This window comes from Micropterus salmoides, unplaced genomic scaffold (assembly GCF_014851395.1).
Source record: "Micropterus salmoides isolate LMB-PRFRI ecotype aquatic unplaced genomic scaffold, ASM1485139v1 Ms_hic_scaffold_14, whole genome shotgun sequence".
Classification (NCBI taxonomy): Eukaryota; Metazoa; Chordata; class Actinopteri; order Centrarchiformes; family Centrarchidae; genus Micropterus; species Micropterus salmoides.
The window spans coordinates 3368323-3378034 of NW_024040485.1; the positions used below are offsets into that span (position 1 = coordinate 3368323).

At 40.9% G+C, this 9712-nt stretch overlaps 1 protein-coding gene across 1 annotated transcript; it reads left to right on the plus strand.

The window, feature by feature from the left end:
- The first annotated feature begins 356 nt into the window (after positions 1–356).
- Positions 357–1406, plus strand: LOC119902947 (tripartite motif-containing protein 16-like). Its single transcript, XM_038719353.1, has one exon. The coding sequence runs from the start codon at positions 357–359 to the stop codon at positions 1341–1343; it is 987 nt and encodes a 328-aa protein (XP_038575281.1). The 3' UTR covers positions 1344–1406.
- The last annotated feature ends 8306 nt before the right edge of the window (positions 1407–9712 follow it).

The following is a 9712-nucleotide window of genomic DNA, read 5'->3' on the forward strand; positions in this document are numbered from 1 at the left end:
ATGTATGTTTGTGACAAGGGTGAATTTCCATGCACACATATTGTAATATGTTACACTGTTACCTGTATAATATTTCATTCACCTAAGTGAGTTTTGTGAGAGTTTACTAAGCTTATGCTACAGAAAAAGTAGGCCTAAATACTATGAATGTATTGTTAGGGAATGTACTCTACTTTCCTGTACATATCTTTTATTTGTAAATTGACTAAAGTTCCTACTGAGGGAAAATCACCTCATCACTCTCTTGATAATTTCTTCCAATTTTTCAGAGGGTTAATGCTCTCACAGTGAACACCACTCTGGCTCACTCTAACTTACATTTCCTTGTTCCCTCCACGTCAGATCTACAGTTTGAAATGACGCAGAAAGGAGTTCAGCTGGACAGGGAAACCTTCTCTTGTTCCATCTGTCTGGATCTCCTGAAGGATCCGGTGACTACTCCCTGTGGACACAGCTACTGCATGAACTGTATTAAAACCCACTGGGATGAAGAGGAGGAGAAGAGAATCCACAGCTGTCCTCAGTGTAGGCAGACCTTCACACCGAGGCCTGTCCTGGGGAAAAACACCATGTTAGCAGTTTTAGTGGAGGAACTGAAGAAGACTGGACTCCAAGCTGCTCCTGCTGATCACTGCTATGCTGGACCTTTAAGGGTGCTTCAGCAGGAGGTGGAGACTGTCAATCACACTGCTGATAAACTACAGGATGCTCTGAGTGAAAAATGGACAAACATCTCACTGACTGTGACTGAAGTGGATGTTTTACTGCCACAACCAGAGCCCAAGACCAGAGCTGAGTTCTTAAAATATTCACGTGAAATCACACTGGATCCAAACACAGCGCAAAGAAAGCTGTTATTGTCTGAGGGGAACAGAAAGGCAACAATAATGATTAACCGACAGTCTTATTCTCGTCACCCAGACAGATTTACTGAATGCTGTCAGGTCCTGAGTAAAGAGAGTCTGACTGGACGTTGCTACTGGGAGGTGGAGTGGAGAGGAGGAGGAGTTTATGTAGCAGTCGCATACAAGACTATTAACAGAGATGGGTGGTCGAATGAATGTGAATTTGGACTCAATGACAAATCTTGGGCGTTAGATTTTGACAAAAAAAGTTGTAACTTTTTGTACAAAAACATCAAAACTTCCGTCTCAGGTCCGCAGTCCTCCAGAGTAGGAGTGTACCTGGATCACACTGCAGGTATTCTGTCCTTCTATAGTGTCTCTGAAACCATGACTCTCCTCCACAGAGTCCAGACCACATTCACTCAGCCTCTCTATGCTGGACTTCGGCTCCGTTACTATTCTTGTGGAAACACTGCTGAGTTCTATCCGTTGAAATAGTCAGAAGTCATCTAAGGGACAGAGGGTTAAATTCTGTTTTAATCCTTAAACTTGTTTTGTCTTGTTTTGTCTTGTTTTGTTCATGTTTGTTGCTGAGAGCTGGTTGTGAGATCACCTGTCAATCAAACATTATGGGCGGTACTTCATCTTCTCCTCAGCTGTTGTGTAAATGTTTGAGTTTCTTTAGGTGGAGTTCCTTCCTGTGTCTGTTTAGCCATGGAGGCTATCACTGCTCATGATGACTGTTGTTTACCTGAACCGACATTTCTCACTGTAATTTTCTTCATCATAAGGAGGTCATTCTTTATTGTCTTTGACATAGCTGAGATTCTGGTCAAACACACTGATGGATGAAGTGAATCTGTACCTGAAATCATTGAACAAGAGTCATTTAACAGACTTTACTGATGGATGTGTAAACACACTGAAGGTTTACTACATGATGAATAAACAAACATGAACAAAGTCTTTTCTTCTTGTCTTCATTCCAGGGTACTGTTTTGTCACTTTGCTTTTCACATCCACCATTTTGTTTGTGCTTAGTCAATGAACAGGATTTATTACACAGACTTTAAAAAGTGGAAAAACAGTCAGAATTAATTTGGTCAATTTGGGTGTGAAGAAGTTTAGTTGAGTCCTGACTCTCAACAGATATTGTGTAGTTCTGGACTTGGGCCCCTTTTGATATATTGTGTTGATTTTCATGAAGATGACACTTCAGAATGAGCCTGTCATGTTAGTTCACTGTTTGGCATTGTCACCTCACAGCCAGACGATCCTAGGTTGTAAAGTCTGAATCCAGAACTGATTACACTTGCCCGCTGTAGCAGCCATATTTTGTTACTGTTCGTGTGTGTTTCCGGTATGCTAAGCAGGCTGTGCAATCCCTGGCTGAGGATTGGTTTGCACGAGGTTGGAAAATTTGTTGGAGATAAACTCAGAGATGTTCGGTCCATCAAAATAACAAGGAGTGGGATGGTTATCATTGACTGTGTGTCAAGGCATTGGAGAGAGCAAGCTTTGAGGATTAAGATGTATGCAGATTACAGCAGTGTGAAATGCTTCCCACTCGGGGCAGAATACAAAAAGAAAGGAGTAATAAGTGGGGTACCGCTGTCAGTGGAAGACGAGGAGTTTCGGGGCATTGAAGGAGTCAGTGAGGCGAGAAGACTGCCAAGATTCCGTCAAGGAGAAAGGGAGCAAAGTAATTCCGTGTGTTTGACTTTTGTGGGAGATTTGGAGGAATGTGAAGAGAAACAAGAAAAATGCATTCACTGTGCGGGGAATCACCATGCGCAGTGTCTGGGAAAAAACAAACAAATAAAAGTGAGTAAAATCAGAGCAGAAGAGGGGCTAACATACGCCGAAGCTACCAAGAGACTGGAAAGAAAGCAGGATTTATACCATCTCAGACCATTGAGTCTGAGACATAGAACGGACAATGCATTGAATGGGAGCACTTTAGGGTGGTCACTGTAAATATACTGCACTGGGAAAACTATTTAATACAGTAGGTGGCGGTAATGCAACATTTTGGATGCCAACTGCCATAAAACCTCAAAGAAGAAGAAGGAAAAAGGGCTGTCTGTCATTTACTGTTTTGCCTCTGTGCTGACCACGACCGACCGACATGACCGACCAACCAAGCAGGCTCACTCCTGTGGCCTGCTGCTAGTACTGAGAGTAAGTGTTTCTGTTAAGAGTAGTCTTTGTGTTAGCTGTTTAGCTAAAGACTTTGTACCCCTATTGCAGCAGTTTATTTCATTACTGGGAGTCAGAAAGTGGTTATTTTTGTTAAGAGACACACTTGAGTTAGTTGTGTTTAAACCGTGTGTCTGCTGAGTTGGGCTAGGATTTAGAGCCAATACTGACCCCCACTCTACATGCTTAGGATTTCCCTTCGTTTAGCACATTAGGATTAGGCGTGCTGTGCTCGCTGTGTTTTGATTTTGAGACACCCAAGATAGAGAGTTTTTGTTTTCATTTTGATTTCAAAGTTAGTTAGCTCTTTTGGTTATCTTGTGTTTATGTTTTCACAGCACCCACTTGCCCAACTCCCAGTCATATTAATACTCACATTCCTCAAGGCACAGGCCGAGGAGGTGGAGTTGCAGCTATCTTCGACTCTAGCCTACTAATCAGCTCTAAACCTAAACTAAACTATAACTCATTTGAAAGCCTTGTTCTTGGTCTTTCGCACCCAAGTTGGAAATCACTGCAACCAATTCTTTTTGTTATAGTGTACCGAGCACCTGGTCCGTACTCTGAATTCTGATCTGAATTTGCAGAGTTTTTATCAACTTTAGTCCTTAAAACGGACAAAGTTATTATTGTAGGGGATTTTAATATTCATGTGGACGTTGAGAATGACCCCTTCAGTATTGCGTTTATCTCTCTGTTAGATTCCATTGGCTTCTCTCAGTGTTCATGAATCGACTCACTGTTTTAACCACACCCTCGACCTTGTTTTGGTGTATGGTATTGAAATTGAAGTGGTGTACCAACAAAATCCCTCTTTATCTGACCACTGTTTGATAACTTTTGAGTTTGTATTGCTGAACTACACGCCATTGGGCAAAAATTTCTATACAAGATGTCTGTCTGAAAGTGCTATAGCTACATTTAAGGATGCGATTCCATCAGCTCTAAATACATTATCTAGTCACAAAGTAACAGAGGACTCCTATGCTAATTTCAGTCCCTCCCAAATCGATCATCTTGTTGGCAGTGCTGCAGGCTCGCTGCGAATGACACTCGACTCTGTAGCCCCTCTAAAAAAGAAAATACTACAACAAAGACGGTTAGCTCAATGGTATAACACTGAAACTCGCAAATTAAAGCAAATATCGCGGAAACTTGAGGGGAATTGGCGTTCCACCAAAGTGGAAAATTCTCATTTAATTTGGCAAGATAGTCTTAAAACTTATAGGAAGGTCCTCCGTAATGCCAGAGCAGCGTACTACTCGTCATTAATAGAGGAAAATAGGAACAATCCCAGGTTTCTTTTCAGCACTGTAGCCAGGCTGACAGAGAGTCACAGCTCTATTGAGCCAAGTATTCCCATAGCTCTCAGTAGTTACGACTTCATGAGCTTCTTTAATGATAAAATTCTAACTATTAGAAACAAAATTCACCAAGACCTGCCCTCAACTGGCACCAACTTATCTCTTAACTCAGGAACCTTAGAAACAGCTGTAAAACCAGATATATGTTTAGACTGTTTTGCTTCCCTCAATCTTTACCAACTAACTTCAATAATTTCTTCATCTAAACCATCAACCTGCCTCTTAGACCCCATCCCGACTAGCCAAGATGTTTTACCCTTAGTCAGCACTTCTATACTAGATATGATCAATCTATCTTTATCAACAGGCTATGTACCACAGTACTTTAAAGTAGCTATAATTAAACCTCTTCTGAAAAAGCCCAAACTTGATCCGGATGTTTTAGCCGACTTTCTACAGAGCAATAGTTTATTTGAGGATTTTCAGTCAGGATTTATAGCTCATCATAGCACAGAGACAGCACTGGTGAAAATTACTAACGACCTCCTTATTGCATCAGACAACTGGTTTTATTAGATCTTAGTGCTGCATTTGATACCATCGACCATCAGATCCTATTGCAGAGACTGGAACATTTCATTGGCATTAAAGGAACCGCTCTAAGCTGGTTTAAGTCCTATTTATCAGATCGATTTCAGTTTGTACATGTTAACGATGAGTCCTCCATGCATGCCAAAGTTAGTCATGGAGTTCCACAAGGATCTGTCCTCGGACCAATCCTCTTCACTTTGAGTATCATCTGCATAACAATGAAAGCTTATGGAATATTTCCTGATAATATTGCCTAAAGGAAGCATATATAGTTATATCTATTGATCAAGCCTGTTGAAACTCATCAGTTAGCTAAACTTCAAATGTGCCTTCAGGATGTTAAAACCTGGATGACCTGTAATTTTCTAATGTTAAACTCAGATAAAACTGAAGTTACTGTTCTGGGGCCTAAGCACCTCCGTGACGCATTATCTAAAGATATAGTTTCCCTTGATGGCATCGCCCTGGCCTCCAGCACCACTGTGAGGAATCTTGGTGTTATCTTTGATCAGGACATGTCGTTTAAGTCTCACATTAAGAAAATTTCAAGGACCTCCTTTTTTCACCTACATAATATTCGAAAATCAGGAACATCCTGTCTAAAAATGATGCAGAAAAACTAGTCCATGCATTTGTTACTTCTAGGCTGGATTACTGCAATTCCATATTATCAGGCTGCTCAAAAAAGTCCATTAAGACTCTTCAGCTGATTCAGAATGCTGTAGCATGTGTTCTGACAGGAACCAGGAAAAGAGATCATATTTCTCCTGTTTTAGCTTCTTTGCATTGGCTTCCAGTAAAATCCAGAATAGAATTTAAAATCATTCTTCTTACCCACAAAGCTCTTAATGGTCAGGCACCATCTTATCTTAAAGAGCTCATAGTACCTTACTACCCCACCAGAGCACTGCGCTCCCAGAATGCAGGGTTACTTGTGGTTCCTAGAGTCTCCAAAAGTAGAATGGGAGCCAGAGCGTTCAGCTATCAAGTTCCTCTCCTGTGGAACCAGGTTCCAGTTTGGGTTCAGGAGGCAGACACCATCTCCACATTTAAGAGTAGGCTTAAGACTTTCCTCTTTGATAAAGCTTATAGTTAGGGCTGGCTCAGGTGAGTCCTGAACCATCCCTTAGTTATGCTGCTATAGGCCTAGACTGCCGGGGGATTTCCCATGATGCACTGAGCTCCTCTCTCCTCTACTTTCTCTCCCTCTGTATGCAACCTCATCCATTATTGCATGTTACTAACACAACTTCTCCCCTTTCTGGTAGTCTTGTGCTTCTCGTCCCTCTCCTCTCTCCTATCACTTCCTGCAGGTGTTTCTGGCTCTGGAGCTGTGGAGTCTGGATCTGTGGTTGCGGGTCACCTGCTGCCCCCGTGTTCCTGCTCGACACCCTCTGCTACAACGACTATTGTTACTAGTCCTATTATTGTTATTATAATCATTAACATTGCGATTGTTATCATTAACACTACTATAAATATCTGTACCATTTTTCATTTAGTAATTTAGTCTATAGCAACATCACCTTAACTGTGTGTGTGTATATTGTGTAGGCCCTCCCTCCCCTCTCTCTCCTTCCATCCCTCTCTTTTTCTCTCTGTTCCTCTCTTTTGCCCCCCCCCCCCTCTCTCTCCTTCACCCCCAACCGGTCGAGGCAGATGGCCGCCCACCCTGAGCCATGGTTCTGCTCGAGGTTTCTGCCTCTTAAAAGCAAGTTTTTCCTTGCCTCTGTCGCCTAGTGCTTGCTCTTGGTGGGAACTGTTGGGCTTCTGTAAATAACATCATAGAGTATGGTCTAGACCTGCTCTTCCGCTGTGAGATAACTGTTGTTGTGATTTGGTGCTATATAAATAAAATTTAATTGAAATTGAATTGAATATTTATTTAAACCTTGTAAACTCTCTTGTGTGAATAAATAACTTTTCCACCATACCAAGTACATCTGGTTTATGTGTATGTCCCCTTTCCCCTAGTGAGCTGGGACGTAACAACTTCAGTAGGTTTTCTAATTGATCCTCAGTTATCAACAAAGAAATGCATCTAAAACAGTCATGATTAGGGTTCCTGACAACTGAACATGGGGAACAATATGAACACCAAATTATTATGATTGGAAAGCTACTCAAACCATATGAACCAAACCAAAATATCCCGGACCATGTATTAATGTAAATATATAAACCAAGATGATTTATTTTGAATTTGATCAACGTGCTACGTACGGCAAGTTCTAGTTAGGCTTTCCTAACATAACCTCTAATATCTGAGATAGAATAGGACACAGGCATGAGTTTAGGAATTGCTTCTGTAAGAGGGAGGTAGTCCTATAGCATTTGTCCTATTGTTGAAACTGTGGTTGGAAATGATCGTCCACTTCTCCCCAACAGCATTTTTCAAGTTTCAAAATCTTTTGTTAATAGGAATAAAAATTTTGTTTCTCCCATATCCTTTTGTTTCTCTGCCATTTACATCATTCATTGAAATAGTCCTTTTACTTGGATAGTTGGGAGTTCGGGACAGACCAACAGCTGCCCTATAGATTGACAATGTTCTTTATATAGGAGTTATTTGCCTGTGGAGTTATTTATCTCTCCATCCTCTACTCTTTGTTCTCTCTCACCCCTGTGAAACACTTCCTGTCCCTTTGTCTGTGACTCCTCAATTGTCTTTCCGGCCAAATGACATTAAAAATTATTTTGTAAAATTATACACACCTTTTGTATTTCATCTTTGTGTTTGAGTTTGCATCATTTTGGATTTTTATTGTATAAATACTTCTCAAATTGTACATACACATGGGTAAAATTATACAAAAATATTTTTATAATATGTAGTATTATTATACTATACTAGGTGTTTGTGTAAATTGAGCCTATAGGTTCCACTGTAACTACCAAAGAACATATATATCTCATATAGGCTATATCAACATTGTTTGAATTGGATCAGGTCAGTTTGTGTTTGTGTTGAACATCACATGCACATAATGCTATTCCTATCCTGGGCACATCAAAATCATGGTTTTAGTTATTGTTCTACCCAACCTACAACTTCTTTGTCTTCAACCCCATAAAGCACTCAGACATTAGCATCCTGATGGCCATCCTCAGGTCACAATAGCTGAACTATTTGTATGGATACACATTCACACCTGTACAGATAACCAGTTTCTCCAGACTGTCCCCCTCCTCCTTGCATTCAAATCGTGTATTCAGCTCCAACAATTGTGGCAACAATTGCCAGTTCCTGCCAACTGGGATTAATTTATTGCACCTGACTGTTATTTTTTTGGGTTTTAGTTTAGTTGTTTCCTGTTTTATTTTGTAAGAGTCTTTCCTTATATATCTTGGGTTACTTTATTTCCTGCCTTTGTGTGTTTGCCCCGCCCTGATTAATTTCACCTGTGTCTAGTTAGCGTTACCACACTAGTGTATTTAGTTTGTGTGTTCTTTTGTTTCTGTGCCAGTTCATCTATGTCCCTGTGTCAAGTGTGCCTTTCATTTTGTTTTTTGTTTGTTTTGCTTTTTTGATATTTATTTCCCTGGACTACCTATTATTGAATTTGTTAGCCTGTTTGAACTGCCTTCTTGGGTTTTGAAGTCTGTCTCTATCACCATCCTGTAAGCCTTTCTTATTCTTATTTTGACATTAAATTGTTAAACTGCTACCACTCAGCCTTACAGTCTGCAAGGGTTAAATTAGGGTTAAATTCCTGAACTTGTCATTATCCTGCTAAAAAAACAGACATGAACTCAGCAGACGAAGATTCTTTGATCTGTATGACCTGATTTCTGACCTTCTGTGCCTCAAAGAAATTTGCAGGAATGGCAATAGTAACCAGCCCTGTCATTTGCACACAAGAAACCTTGGCTGAGGAGCTCCATACCTGTGTGGGACAAAGACTTTCTCAGCACCCACAAGCCTCAGCCCAAGCTTGCATCCCTGCACACTAGCATTCAGCCCCCTTGCTTCCAGCCTGCTAACCGTAGACTTTATTCCAGCCTGTTAGCCAATAGCCTTCACTTTGGCCTGCCAGCTCCCAGCCTGCAGTCCAGCCTGCTAGCAACCGTCTGCTCTCCAGTCCACTAGGCTTGGGTTTATGAACCTGCAGCCTTCCTTTCCTGTATTAGATTAACCTTAGTGTTTGACATTATGGTGATAATGCTTTGGAAAAAAAGGCGTGTGTGAAGTTGTAAAGTAAAGGCTCAGCTCTGTTAGCTGATGTTGAGTTACCAATAAGCTTTACAAACGGGCAATGTTAGATTTATCTACGTACTGTAATGAAGTCACTGTTCAGTTAGATACCATTATAAGTGGCTGGACCTGAACCGGAGGGACATGAAGGGTTTAAAGGCAGAGAGCCGAGGCGGCTGCAGAGTTCTGCCTGCTCGCCTGTACTGTTCAAAAACGATAACGTTATACTATTCTTTGTGGAGTTCATCTGTGGGGATGATTGATTCAAAGTAAATATTGAAGGACGTTTAGAGTCGTCAATAAGTTATTACACTTAGTTCTGAGGAGATAACTGTGCTTGATCAGCGACGTTTCTGATAAGGAGCTTAAGAGGTGGATGCATAATTTGGCAGAACAGATGTTGTAGGCTAGCTGCAGAGATTTGCATTCGCCTTTTTTTGTCAGCATATAATAAGCATTATGCCTGCAGACAGGTAGATGGGCTGTAACTAGGGCAATGGTTTAGTTAGGGCGAGAAATACGAGTACAGTTCAATAAGAAATATAAAATTTCCTAAGATCCTGATAAGATCTGACTTG